Here is a 14,969-nt window from a genome sequence, read left to right as displayed (position 1 = left end):
CAAAAGAGAGCGTGCGTGCTTCCTACGCGAGGACAGCGACGGGATTCGTTTTGGCTGGCGCGTGGGCCCCGCGTGTCAGCGAGGGAGATTCCCGCAAGGCACGTTGGGTTTGTGGGGCAAGGGTGTCGGTGAGTTGGTGGAAGTTTTCATGGGGTAGGTAGGGTCTGTCTTCCCTCCGCCGCCGCTTCACCTGTTGCCACGCCGCTCGACGGCGGCGGCGGATGAATGCTGGGCCGTGGAGCAGCAAGCGGGTGGCGGCGGACAGATCTGCCGGAGAGGGGACTCGTCCTCGCCGGCGTCGGTCCATCGGCCGATTCGGGGTCCCATCCCGGTTCGTGTCTCCTTGTTATCGAGCCAATTTCGGCGTGCTCAATTTGCTTCTCAGTTATGTTCTACTTCTACTCCTCTGATCTGTATTAGTTGCCACTAATATAAATGTAGATACGTTTTACTTTTAGATATATCTACATTAGTGATAAGCATTATAAATTGGAGGGAGTACCGTATTGCAGAGATATGCTTTACAGTAATTTCTCTCAAGAGGTTTTTTTTTTTTTGAGAAAAGGGGTTCCCTCCATTTCCATTAAAGAAACCATTGAGTTCATTACAAGCTAACAAAGGAGAAGAAAAGAAACACAACGCAACGCAACGCAACATAAAAAAAAGTCCAACCACCATTACACATCTATCCAAATTCTTTTTCTTTTGCTCATACAATAGTAACTTTGTAGCTTCCTCGTGGAGAGAAGTACTATTTACACACACACACCCCATAACTTGTCTCAAAGTTCAACTTACAACCCTCAACTTTATTTTGGTTTAACTTTCAACCCTGAATCCTAAAAACGGCTCAAAAATCACCCCTTCATTGTATTAAGCTGGTTTTTCTTATCATGTAATGTGTTATATTAGTAAAATAGTGCGTACAATGTCTTTACCTCTTCATCTTCAACTCTATGCTTCAACTTCAACTCTTCCACCTGCCGGAATAAAAACGCCTCCCCCGCGGCTCGCAGCGCTGCATGGTGGTTGCCTCGTGCTAGCGGAAGGTTGGGCACGACAGGTGATGTAGAGGGCAGACGCCAGAGCCTGGTATTATTGTCCGGCGGAGGCACCCCTCCGTGGTCGTCATGGCCTCGTTCTAGGGAGGAAGACGATCATGATGAGACATGGGGTGATCATGCGATATGGAGAGAGAAAGTGCATGTACCGTGTATGTTATATGTTGATGAGTTGGCACAGTATGTAGGAAGAAAAACCGCTAACTGGCGAGAAAAATCGGTTCAAAACATGTCAAAAAAATAGTAGAAGGTTCAATTCCGAACGGTATATAGAATTCAGGATTGAGGATTGAACCAAAGCAAAAGTGAAGGTTGTAATCTGAACTTTAAAACGAGTTTAGGGGATAAATTGGACTTCTCTCAGCCAAGTTTATCTCTTGCAACATTTCTCCTTCCAGCAGCCGGCGAAAAGAGAGATCATCCGTGTACAGAAAAATGCAATCCACCGTCAGTTTGCGGTTCTCTGTACAATTGGCCTCCAACCTTTCGCCGCCTGGAAGGTTTTACTTGATAGCCGCACGAACAGCCAGGCTCTCCAGATAAGCGCATGCCTGTTTTCCTCCTTTACCTGCAGAATCGCCCAAGAAGACACCAACTTTCGTATTAGATCTGAAATAAGCATTATTCCTTGTTTTCCAAATAGCCCATAATATAGCAGCCACCCCCACAGTAACCGAAAAAAATTCGCTTTTCCTAGTAAATGTTGACACCCAGTAAATGTTGCACAGACACAGGTTTGTTTTTAAAGGAATTGACACAGCTTGCCAAATTCCAAATATATCTTGCAAGGGGACAAGAGAAAACAAGTGTATAATCGTTTCATTACCACCACAGAATTGGCACTTCTCATCCCCCCTGCACCCTCTGGGTTGCAGCATGTCTTTCATCAGAATACTTTTTCTAGCCGCTAACCACATAAACACTTTGATTTTCATTGAAATTTTAAACCTCCACAAAGTTTGAAATGGAAACCCCGAGGAATTCCATCTAAGAGCTCTGTACATAGACCTTACAGAGAAAACCTTTTGAATCAAACTTCCAAGTTAAGGAATCCTCTTCATTATTTAAACCAACGATTCCTGCTTCAACCTTTCCCACAACCGCAAGGTTTCCCCTGTCAAAGTTCGCCTGAAATGCAAACATTGCAATCTAGAAGTCAACACTGTGACTTCCGTCACTTCACTATCTTGTATAATTGACCGAATCTAATTGCAAAAGGTTTGATTCCCCGCCAAGGATCTTCCCAGAAATGAGTTGGCTTACCATTTCCTATCTTGCGATTGCAGAAGGTGTAGAAAAAATCTCGCACTTTAAGGAGTCCACGCCAAAACCAAGAGTCACCTTGAACTATTTGCACCCCAGACATAGTTTTCTCCTTTAAGTATTTGTTATTTACTAGTTTGTGCCACAAACCATCAGTAGTCTACATTTTACAAATTAGTTAACAGTATAACCTAACCAGCTAGGAGGGCTCACAACGATTTGGCACTCCTCACCGTCCGATCAAGACGCTCAACGCTGCAGATCGCTTGAAATCTCTGAAACGCTGCGTGGACCTGTTTACGCCCGCAGTTCACGTTACGTGGGCGGGTTCACATTACAGGGCTGGTTCTCCGCAGGCCGAGTTGGATGTCCTCTCGTTCACCGGGCCGACAAACTACTCTGCCTGTTAGATAGGCCCATTAAGTATGAACAGAAAACCCATGCGTGCAATCCGGCTGCTTCTCACCTCTTCCGTCCGGCGCTGGCGCTTCTACGCCGCCACGCACGATGTCCTCCGCGACCCCCTCCAATCTCGGCGTAGGGAGGAACCTGGGTTGCGGCACCGCCGGCTGATGCCGAAGGGAAAATTGAAGGGCAAGGGGCCGTGGTAGCGAACCCTAGCACTTGGCCAAACGCCGCATTGATTGGTGCGCCCATCGCGACGAGCCAGCTTATCCGGTGGTGGCGCCCAGCACGACGAACCAGCTTGTCCGGTGGTGGTTCCACCAATTGCATCATGTTTTTCTATGAGTTCAAGGAAATTATGTGAAAGCCTCATAGCTAGCTATTCTCTGTAGAGATTAGATGATCTTGATGTTCCTTTCTCTTCCCAAGTTCGTATATCTCACCGCTAGAAATCCTTTTTCTTATATGCGACCATTGTTTATATTGTTGATTGCTGATTAATTCTGTGGGACTGAAATCTGCAGGGAGTTTAGCGGTGCTAAATTGTTGTGTGGTTTCCTGATAGACATCTCGGGGGGACCTAGCCTGAAAGTTGATGTACTGTTGGCTGGTTTCTTGATTTTTAACCTCTATCCTGAAGGTTATGCTCCCAGGGATAGGCTTCTATTATAATGGGCAAGCTAAGAAGTTCAGTTAGTTCGGAGGATTGGTCAGTTGCCTATCCATTTTCTTTGTTAAATTGTTCCTTGAAGAATACACCTTTTGATATTTACCATCCACTATGTCAGTTTTGCAAGTTAAGTTTGAACTTCTTATTGTCTATTTGATTAAATGCTTGTGTCACCTAAAAGATTACCTGACATCCTGTATAGTTTGGTGTATGTGATGCTTCTGTATAGTGAAAGTTCCTGATATATTTAAACAGCTAGGCCATGGGCATATCAAGTTTAGATGCCATTAACTAGGATGTTCAAGCCATTGGGTGAGCTTGGGTGTTGACAACCAAGTTATATTCTAATTCCAACGCCAATCTTCATATATCTGTCATCGGCTCATGTTGGCCACACTTATTCTATGATGCTTCATTCGCAGGATCTTACCGTTTTATGAATTGGAGAATTTTCATTGAAGCTAGCAGACTTTTCGAAATCAGGCTCCAATTTTCGTCAACCAGTAATAGGAAACATGTTCTAGAAAAATAAAACAAAAAACTCGTTTACTGTTGTGAGCTATTCTGTACCAGTTGAAGGTTAACTGTACTTAGATAGTTCAATGCCATGTGGCATTTAATATTAAAATGTTGATAGGCTATTGCAAAATCATGTTGACAATATTTAAGAATTGCAATAAAGAGTTGTCCAATCGGCTCAGTAAAGCTAGGTAACATCATATTTGTCAGCTTTAGGCTTTGAATTAGATTTCATCCTTGATTTTTTCTTTACACTTCGTAAAGTGGACCGCATCATAAAATTTCCTACTTTGGAATTCGAAATAAGATCCTGTATTTTTCAGGTGCCACTCTTGAATTACCCCTTTGACAAACAAATTTGACTAGATTTTAGAAATTAGTGTTTTCTCTTTTCCTGACATTTTTTCAATAGTATAAAAAGTTTCGATTGAATTTAGGTCTGAAGTATAGTATATATATCAATGGAGAGTCATTTGAATTTATCATGTGGCCATTCATCAACTAAACTTCGAGAGTATCTGATGTGTAATAAGTACGAAATATTCATGAAACTGACATTTAGCTGGGCATCATGATCCCATCTTATGTGGTTATTGTTTTCATTCAGGTGTTAAAAGTAGATTATGAAATTGTATTGTTTCACAGAAGTACTAACTAATATCAGCTTCCTTTGCATATAATTAAAATATTGAAGTTAATTTTCACCTTATCTTCCAGCTGCTTCCTTTTGGAAGTTCAGCTTTTGCCATGCGCTGAGATCAAACCTCTTGCATGCACATGCAACCAGAGAGAATATCCAATACACCAAAGTAGGGCATTATGCGGAAGAATAGTAAAGCTTTGTTGCAAGTCTTTGCCTGGTACTATTCATTTCAGATTTTAAATCTCCAAAATATACCCATATTAGTTTGGCTTCATATTTGAGGCACTGTAATGAATATTTATTAAATGGAGCTTCATATTTGAGGCATTGTATTCTCAGACACTCATATTTGGTAAATAACATGTGCAGTGTGAATTGTGGTAGATATTTCAATTGTTCTTATATTATAATGTATGGACGAGGCAACACGCGCCTTTGTGTAAAGTTTCACGACCACACGATGAAAATCTTGCTAGAAGCCTAGAACTTAACCTTGGTTTGTAATTTCTATAGTGTCTTGACATTCTTTGTATTTTTTACAGTAGAATTTATGATGGTACTCCTTATTGTAAAATACCTTCACGGCCTGCACGGGAAGAGTTGGGATTGAAATCTAATGGTCTAATTGGCAAGGAAGAGATTTTTCCTACCGTTTGACAACATGATTGTATGTTATTGCTTCATGCTATTCAAATGTTAATTGGGGCTTAGGCTATTATGTTTCGTGATCTCTGTCTACATTATATATCTGGTGGGAACTTGTTAATTGAGGGACTGATCATATAGTATTTTTGCATGTGTGCACTTTACTCATTTTGATTATTGTTGCAAATATGACTATCCGCATAGTATGTATATTGATTCTGCTTTTTCGCTCTACAAACATGCATCCTTCCACCTAATGACACAACTTAACACCCTTTTTGATTTCTTTGCTCCACGCCAAAGTTTTTTGACCCGTGTTGTTTGCACCGTATCATCATGTTTAACCTCATTTATTTGCTTTCTGTTCATTGCAGGTTTGCTTATGTCTAGCCGAAAAAAAGGAGTGGTGTGGTTCTGGTGATAAGGAACTTGTCTTATCTCATTTAGATGGAAGACAATTGTGATTGTTAAAATGCTTCCATGTTTCTGAATAGTTTATTTCTTTATTGTCTGTCTACCATTTAGACAATGGAAGAAGGGAGAAGGGATTATCCGAGAATACAAGCAAACATTCAAGGTTTGTACTGCTTTTATTCTAGGTTTTTTTAGATGTTCAAGGTATTCAACAACACTTACAAGCTTATTACCCCTGTCTCCAAACTATTTACATATACACATACATGATTAGTACATCTGTAATCACTCCCTTTGCCATTACTATTGTTGTCATTCATGTCATTTCGAAATGTGTTATTATATGGTCATTCTCTTTAGTCGATGACATGATCGGTGTTGTAAATGGCAAAATCTGTACACCCACTTTTTACCTGTGGCAGAAGACATGTTCATAATTCAGACAATCAAATATTCATTTTTATGCTCTACACTCTTCTAGATTTTAAGTTCCACCACAATATGGACACATCTTATTTATTTGTAATATCAGTTTTTTTATACAAGTTTGTTCTTCTTTCCTCAAATATGGACGGGCGCGGCAAAGCGCGCTTCTATGGTCTAGTCCATTTACATAGTAGAGCAATATTCATACACCCCAAATCCTTAAACCCCTAAGCCACCACATTCTTTAGGGGAACAAACTACCGGCCATTGGACCAAATGTGGTATTTGAGTATTTCTTAACACCAAGGTTCTCCCCAAAGTAATCTGGCCCCAAAGTAATCCAAACGTTTTTTTAACTTTTTTTTGGTAGGGAGTAAAAGGACATCATGTATAATGGGGTATTGTTGAGGATAGAATCAACAAGAATTAGCATCCCTCCAATATGGCATATACTTCCCTTGCCAACAACTCAATCTACCTTCCATATTCTCCTCTACCTTATCCCAGTACTTAGTAAATTTTTCTCGAGAGGTGTATATCATGTTCTACGTATACGCACTGTTGCAGCAGATGCTTTCTTCAGGTTCATATTAACTTGCTAGTGATAGTTTTCCACCAAAACTGACTGTTTTATAGTCACACTGAATGCAGTTGCATGCGACTGTACAAATAGCATGTTTGCTAACCACAACAAGCACTCTCATGAGAAACATCACCACAACCAAAATCGATTAAAACAGAACAACAACACTTATGCCACTAGCTCAGTCACAGCGATCAAAGGCATATTCTACATACTGAGATAGTGGCAGAGATTACATGAAATCAAGTGGGTATCATCTTTTTTCCTCATCTAGTGGAGCATTGCATCACTATTGCTGACGGACACATCTTTTGCTTGATCCTGAGGAAACGCCCTGACACCTCTGCGCCTATTAATGTTCCACCGGGAAAACGCATTCTTCACATGCTGAAAAAGTTGTGTTCGTCCTCTGAAAGGTTGCAAACTCCGACCAAGCAGAGTATACAAAGTTTTATCTTGATGGCCATTCATTGCTTGTGCCAGATTCTATAACCTCACGCACTTCCCCTTGAAGCTGGCTTTCCTCTGTTCTCTTCCCTGTACCATTTACTCAATCTTTGCTGAGTAACCTCTACCTGAAAAATTAGAACACAAGCCATAATTGAGTATATCTGCTACACTCTTCCAGCACTAAATATATGTCCGTACATAATGAACTTGTGTTTAATGGGTAAGACATAGGAAGGCTATGGGAACAATGTTTTAGTGTAGTGATGATCGAACAGTTAACCACGCTAACCTGTTTATCCCAGTCAGTCCTGATTGTTATGCACAGAAGTACAATTGTTTGGACCAGTGTTCCGAGCAGCATGCCGACCCAAATGCCCTGTAGCCACAAACCAAGTAGAGTTAGGACCACAACTTAGATCCAAGAGGCACAAGGATAATGAGTACAGTAACTGATTGGCTGATACAACAACATAGTCTTAAATAACTATCTTACCTTCACATGATAACCAAGAACATAACCTAGGATTGCTCCAAGAGGGATACCGATCAAGTAGTATGTTGTGATGTTAACATAGGCAACTACACTTTGCCAACCTGCTCCAACAGCAACACCTACCCAATGATAAAACGGGGTTATAGTTTCAGTAAACCAAACAAATCTTTATTTTAAACATAAAGCCAAGTATTTTGCCTTGCTTCAGAAAAAAAAGTAAACCAAATTAAATGATTGTAATTCAGTCAAATGCTGTAGCAAACCTGATAGCACTGGTTGAACACTGTTCAACAAGATGGAGAAGGCAAGCAGAGGCGACAGGTCAGAAACTGCAACAGCCACCTCTTCACTCGTGGTGAATATGTATGAAAGATTTCCTCGGAACACAAGGAAGACCACGAACAACACAACTCCTATTGAGAAAGAAGTGGCGACAACGTTTATGATGGCGAACTTTGCCCTTCTTGCACTTCCAGCTCCCAGCTCATTTGCCACACGCACTCTATAACACACCAAATCATTATCATCAAAATTCTGAAACTCATTCGATCACATGATACAGTAACCGACAGGCTCTTAGATCAAGAAGTTACCCAGTTGCGGCCAAGAAGCCAATAGAAATCATCATCTCCCAACCATTGATGTTAAGGCTGCAGATAGAAACCACAGTACTTAATTAGTGTGATATGCAGCGACAAGGAAACGATATGGAATTATGCACCAGTGACTAGTCACCGTTCTTTGAACTGATAGGAAAGATCCAGATTGGAAAACCAAAGCTTATGTAATGAACTCAAAAAACAATGGCATAGTGAAATGTGAAGTAAGGTATAGTAGTGAACATTACCATATTGAAAGTGCGTCCAGTGCAACCTCTGGATTTGCCATGTACCCGGTTAGGAGCACCAATATTGTGCTGTACCACAATTCCAGACTGAAGAAGTGGGCAGGGAAAAAAACATGTATTATTCCTAGGTGCATCCGAAATTTTGATATGGCCAATAAATATAAAGCGTAGGTGCATACATTTGGGCGGCGGTAAGTACTTTGCTCTTTTGTTACGGGAAAAAAAACTTATGTATGTATACTAAATATTTAAGCTTATTCTTACCAGAGCATCACACCAGAGGATAGAGAGAGCTTGAGGATGGGAACAAGGTCTGTGAGCGCCTCGGAGGAGAACCCCGTCCACGTGAGAGGGCAGGCACCGCAGAACACAAAGATGAGCTGCCCTAGCGCAGGAACCCACATGGCGATGACCATGGAGGTCATGACCCCGGTAAGCCCAAGCTGGAACTTGACGGTCAAGAGCCACGAGAGGAACAGATGGACGCCGAGGTTGGCGAATGCGAGGTAGGTGATGATTATGTTCTTGCTCTGCGCCTGCAGGTACATCTGGAGCGTGAAGTTGACGACGCTCGCGAACGTGACGGGGATGTACCAGACGGAGATGACCCCAGCGACGGCGGAGATCTTCGGGTCCTGGCCGATGAAGACGAGGAGGGGCTCGGTGAATATGAATATGGGGAGCATGAGAATGGCGCAGCCGGTGAGGATGATCCAGGAACGCTGCAGGTAGATGCCCATCATGTGGTACTGCTTCGCCCCGTACGACTGCCCGCACAGCGTCTCCAGCGCGCTTGCCATGCCCAGCTGCATTCAGTTGAAGCACGGTTAGTTAACTAACTGTTAAAACCATCATCGGCATTTTTCTACATTTAAATATTTTTTTTTCTGTGGCAGCGAAGACTCTGAAATCCGTGAACCGGTGCAAATTGCAATGGCAACTGCACTGAAACAGAAAGGTTGAGATTTTGCATGAAAAAGTCTCTGGAAATGCTTGCCCAGGGGACGCGAACAAACATGGTGTTAGTTAATTCAGACTGGGCGAATTTCATCGTTGATTGTTCTCGCCAAAAGTCCGGTGGGGCTGTTCCGTTTGGACACACTGACAGCGAGTACTCTACATTACCTGAACAAGTAAGACTCTAATGACTCACTGACAGCGAGTAGTCTACATTACCTGTGCAAGTAAGGCTCTAATGTTCCTGTGCAAGTCCATATCAGACTGAACTTCGTCTTTTAAGAAATTATTAAGAACATGGTGCCAAACATGGACCACGACATAGTTGGCGTGTAAGTTTCGCCCGCACATTTTCCTATCATGTTTGTCTCGCATATCATTATCAAAATATATGCCACTTAAAGCTAGAGATACAACGCTCCTACTCCTTATTCCTCCGAGATTGTTTAAGTTACGATGAAACTGGCAACGCGCTGAAGCAGCTGGTTTGATTGAAGTTCCTAGATCAGAAAACCAGAGCGCGCTATCTGCATTCAGCCGAAGCACATCTTAGTTGAACTGTTAAAAACCATGAGCCTTTTTGTCCTTTGCAGAAATTTGTCACTGCTGCAGCGAAGAAGACTCTGAGATCTCTGAACTGGTTTATGGCCCAGCGCCACAGGAGTTACTAGATTGGGATTTTTCAGATTTGTCTCTGGAAACTCTGGGCCAGGACTTTGGAGGCACGAACGCAGTGTAAAATAAATTACTACAGTAGTTGAGACCACGTCAGGCGGATGGAAAAGAAATTAATGCCCTACGTGGCTGTCTGTGCTCCCAAGAAGTCCAGCGGGGCTAGCTGCCCCGTTTTGACACTGAGACTGCTCATAGTGGGAGTAACATAGCTAGTAACATCACACATCTCAAGGCATTTTGGTGACATGGCATGCGAATAAATGAAGAAAGAGAGTGAGGTGGTAACTAGCTATGTTACCATAACATCACAGGCAAAATGAGTCTACAACATAATAAATGACACAATACATGACATCACATATAAGTTACTACCCACTATGAAGGTAGTAACCTAGACTAGTAACATGACATATGTTACTAGTCTAAGTTATTCCCCACTATGAGCAGCCTGACATCGAGTGCTTGACATTTCGTGTACAAAGTAATTTATACCAGTATTCCCGTGCAAGCCGACATCGAACTGAGCTTTTGTGTTTCCAAGAATTAAGAATACGGTGCCAAACATACATGGACCACGATCGACGCAGCTGGCGTATAAAATTCGCCCGCGTATATGTTGTCATTTTTGGCACATATCGTTATCGAATTATGTACGCTATTTAAAGCTGGAGATACGGGTGTTCCTTTTTTGTTTTTTGAGTACAGGAGACACGGGTGTTCCTAGTCCTAACTACTCCATCGTTTTTATGTTAGTAGGATGATGAAACCGGCAACGGAGTGAAATCAGAGGCGAGCTCCTGGTTTGAAGGTCTTTGATCAGAAACTAGTCCTAGACAAATCAAGCAGTTTAATTATGGTCAAACCTTGGCTTTAAGTGTGTTGTTAGCAATGTTTGACAGGACTAGCGATATAACAATTGATGTGTGCCACGTATCGCTATCAAACATATATATTCTAGAGTACCTTTTTTGCTGGGGGAAAATTTGTATGGTCGCTAGTACATTTTATTACTGCGTTGTTTATGCTGTGATGAAACTGGCAACGGGCTGAAGCAGCAGCTGCTCTGAAATCGTCGGATCAAAACTAGTCGCAGATGCGCATGTGTACAACTTACTTATGGGCGGCTTTTAAGCGGTTGTCGTGTAGCTAACTACTGGTAATAGTGTTGTGTGTTCTTGGAAATGTTTGACAAGACCAATAGACTATAGTGATATGACAAGCGGCTCATCTCATGCAGCTCCGTACACGTGTAGTAACTGCATCGTCGGTCGATCTCTCTCAAGGACGTGTGGCAGGACGAAGAGGAGCGGTGGTATGGTATGGTAATCATAATCAAAAAGTTTTTGCTTAGATTAGGAAGGCAGTTACCAGTCCCTGATCATCATCAATAGGTAAAAAGGAAGGGGGTTATTACCAGGATTCCGTTGCTGAACCGCATGAGGACGGTGGAGACGAGCGCGTATGCGGCGAGCTCGGTCGGCCCGATGTGTCCGACGAAGGCCTGGCTGATGACGGTGACCCCGAAGGTGGAGAAGCGCGTGCAGATGGACGGCCCCGCCACCTTCCACAGCTTGCGGTTCTCGTCCAGCAGCCGCCGCCCCAGCCCCTCCTCCGCCTCCTGCTCCGCCTCGCTGCCCGACCCTTCGCCGGCCGCCGGCGCCGCCGGTTGCGGCGGCCTGGGCTCGAGCAGCGGGGCCTTGCTCTCCTCCTCCTCCTGCCTCGTCTTCCCCATCACGCCGATCGAGTCGCCGACGACCGAGAGTATGTACTGCAGGAGCGAAATACGGTGTGGGGGGCTTGGTTTGGAAGCGCGCGGTCGACGTAGCGTAGAAGTGGCGGAGCGCTCTTATAGAGAGGAGCTGTGGCTGCTGGCTGCTGGCTGCTGGCTGCTGGGTAGGTAACGCGCGCGCGAGCGAGGTAGCTGGCGCTGCGTGCTAGCTGATTAGTGGTGGCTGCGAACGCGCGCAGGAAGTGGCGGACGCGTGTGTGGACGAGTCGGCCCCCGTGGCCGCGGCTGCTCCACTCCTCTCCTGGGCTGGCCGGAGGGGGCAGGACGGTCATGCCAGTTTTCTCCACGCTCTTGTTAGATTTCCGAGGGAGCCACGGTCATGTCTTATCGCTAGTACATAGAGAAAAAAAAATCTATTTTAAACCGGTACGGCGAATCAAACTCCAAATTCTCCTAGTTTGTACCCCAATTAAGGCCCTGTTTGATGCATAGGTAGGAATGTTGGATGAAAATCATAGGAAATAGGAAATGTGCACAATAGGTTCAGCTTGGACCAGGATTAGATTGTTTTCGGTACAAACATGAATTTCAGGTTCGAGGTTTGATTAGCAGAACCTCTACAAAATGATGGCTTTTTCGTGCATGGTACGGTGCCATCGCCGGATCGCCCCGCGCGCGTGGTTGATGAGACGTGCGGCGTGGGCTGCGGCACGTCACGTGGACTATAATGTGGTTATGTGGTGGTCACGCGCTACACTTGCGCGAGGAGTTGAACACATGAATTGTGGATGCACGGGTGAGGAAATCATGAATGCATCGACGGATCGACCGATCTAGACTACTCCTCCAGTATCTCTCGCTGAACACAAAGTCATTGCTCGCACATGGTGCCGGATAGTGTACTACAGTAGTTGCAGCTCGATCGTACAATCGGGCCAGGGCAATTAATTTGCCTATGATCGATCCACGTGACGGACGTACTCATCTCTCTATTCCGGCGCCTATATGCATGTCTTGTCAGTCACCCGCGTATAGCAGATGAACGACACGATTCAGATGCCGTATTTTCCTAACGGGGAAATGCTTGTGCTCTATTATTAGTACGGAGTAGTTGTTAAAATAATACATTGTTTTGTTAATATATGACCTGCCTTATACTCGCACAAAATGCATAAGAGCAAGCGTGGTGCATCTAGCGCTTACATGAAAGGGAATTCTTCGGCTCAAAAAATATATATTATTTTAATCTTTATACCATGCTTACATCACTCTGTTGTATTTGATGTTATCACGCCTTCCACAATACATTGGCTCTTAGCAAATTATTCTAGGTAGAGCTATAAACGAGTCGAGTTCGAGCGAGCTAGACCTAGCTTAGCTCAGCTTGTAAAAATATTCGAGCGAGCTCATGCTGAGTCGAGTTAAAGATCAAGTTGCAACTATTGGTTCATACTTAGTTTGTAACGATCTAGATCCGACCTAGAGCGGGTTACAAGCTAAGAAAAATAAAAATAAAATCAATTACCAGCATGCATATAAAACGAACAAAAATACCATCCACGATATATACAAGGAATAAATTGACCTTTCCTATTCTCTTAATCAAACCTAATCCAGATTACAAGGAATAAATCTCATCTACAACATATAAGGTAATAGTTTTTAGATGTCCTTCAATTATATAATTTTTTACTATACGCGATTATAATTTTCTGAATTGTCAAGCTAAAACGAGTGAGCTAGTGTTGAACTCATGTTTCAATCAAGCTATATAAGACACTTATACTCGACTCATTTGTTTCCGAGTAGAGCTAAACAAAAGATTCAATCTCTAGCCGCTCACGAGTTCGAGCTTTTCTTGCAGCTCTAATCCTAGGTAGTGGTGTATCTTAAGATACAACATTTCCAATATGGATAGTATAATGTACTAGTATCATGCATATGATACTACTTTAGAATATTATCTCTGTAATGCATCATCTCATTTAGTAGTTTCATATTCTTTATTATATTTATTATTTTATAGAATCTCAATGAAAAAATGATGTACAAGATCTATTTAGCACTATTTTCTTGTGATATGCGTTATGATATACTAATATCCACCTAGGTTACTCTAATTATGTCTCTCTTCATTAATTAGCTTCCATGTTAGCCTTTTTTGTGGGATTGGGTTGCATGATAGTATTGTATCTGATTAAGATACTAGCACTATGGCTAGGGTTGCATGATAGTATTGTTTTTGAAACATGCATGCATGTGATTGAGTTATGATTGTGTTTTGCCTAAGGATCCATGCAAGTGTTAGGCCTATCATAATGCATTGTGTTTTAGCATGTTATCCTAGGTATTGGTGTATGTTAAGAGACGGCCACTTAAATGCATTGTCTCTTGAGTGTTATATTTACATTTAATGTTTTTTGTACATGCATGTATGTGATTGACCTAGCAATGCATTTTGCTTATGGTTCCATGCAAAAAAAAATTGTTGAACTGTTAGTGGGCTTTTCATTTCTATCCCATGTGGCTCATCTATTCTCTGTGGAGTTGAGCTATATATACTTGAACCTCCTTTGTTGTAATCATAGACTGAATAGAAGTTATCCACCCACCCACAAGGTTAGCCACCACCTCTATACTCTACATCGTATCAGAGCACCAGAAGATGGAGGCGCTGGAGACTAGAGCAACAATAGAGATGAAGATAGAGTGAATGGATCTGTTGCAGCCTGCAGCGGATCTAGGGAGGTTGCATCAGGAGTGAAAAGGGAGTGTTGTGGCAAGGCTGGGCCATGGGAGATGACTTGGCAAAATGCCTTCTTACATAGCGAAGAGGTATATATGGAGGTGCCACCAAGAATGGCTGTAGCTAGAAATGGAGGTAAAGTGTGCAAACTAAAAAAAAAAAAATCTCTTTATATTCTAAAACAGTCTATAAGAGCCTGGTTTGATCGGTTCAGAAGGGTCATGTCAGGCATGGGATATGGACAATGTAATGGTGATCACATTGTGTTTTACAAACATTCAAACTAGCAGTTTATGTGGATCATATTATAATTACTAGAGATGATAAAGCCGAAATACTCAGATCGAAGAGGTTTCTAATTAGTAAAACATTGGAGGTGAAGGATCTTGGCCAACTCAACTTTTTTTTTTGTATAGAAATAGCACGATCTACAGTTTCTTAGC

The 14,969-nt window shown here is 42.6% G+C and overlaps 1 protein-coding gene and 2 long non-coding RNA genes across 3 annotated transcripts; 2 read left to right on the top strand and 1 right to left on the bottom strand.

Moving 5' to 3' along the window:
- The first annotated feature begins 3 nt into the window (after positions 1-3).
- Positions 4-5,854, top strand: LOC127299996 (uncharacterized). Its single transcript, XR_007850824.2, has 3 exons — positions 4-384; positions 3,254-3,438; positions 5,581-5,854. It is a non-coding gene; the product is annotated as an uncharacterized lncRNA (long non-coding RNA).
- An 895-nt stretch (positions 5,855-6,749) lies between these two features.
- LOC127299994 (protein DETOXIFICATION 21) lies at positions 6,750-11,849 on the bottom strand. The gene is made up of 8 exons (XM_051330058.2): positions 11,466-11,849; positions 8,684-9,225; positions 8,420-8,506; positions 8,166-8,222; positions 7,836-8,074; positions 7,573-7,691; positions 7,369-7,455; positions 6,750-7,204 (listed from the first exon to the last, which is right to left on the bottom strand). Exons 1-8 carry the CDS (start codon positions 11,781-11,783, stop codon positions 7,124-7,126), a joined length of 1,530 nt encoding a protein of 509 aa, XP_051186018.1. The 5' UTR covers positions 11,784-11,849; the 3' UTR covers positions 6,750-7,123.
- On the top strand, positions 9,105-10,079 carry LOC127299995 (uncharacterized). Its single transcript, XR_011745027.1, has 3 exons — positions 9,105-9,245; positions 9,316-9,708; positions 9,970-10,079. It is a non-coding gene; the product is annotated as an uncharacterized lncRNA (long non-coding RNA).
- Positions 11,850-14,969: the final 3,120 nt, after the last annotated feature.

The sequence above is a fragment of the Lolium perenne genome, chromosome 5 (genome assembly GCF_019359855.2).
Source record: "Lolium perenne isolate Kyuss_39 chromosome 5, Kyuss_2.0, whole genome shotgun sequence".
Classification (NCBI taxonomy): Eukaryota; Viridiplantae; Streptophyta; class Magnoliopsida; order Poales; family Poaceae; genus Lolium; species Lolium perenne.
Note: the sequence above shows the minus strand (reverse complement) of the source record. Positions and strands in the feature narration are given on the sequence as shown.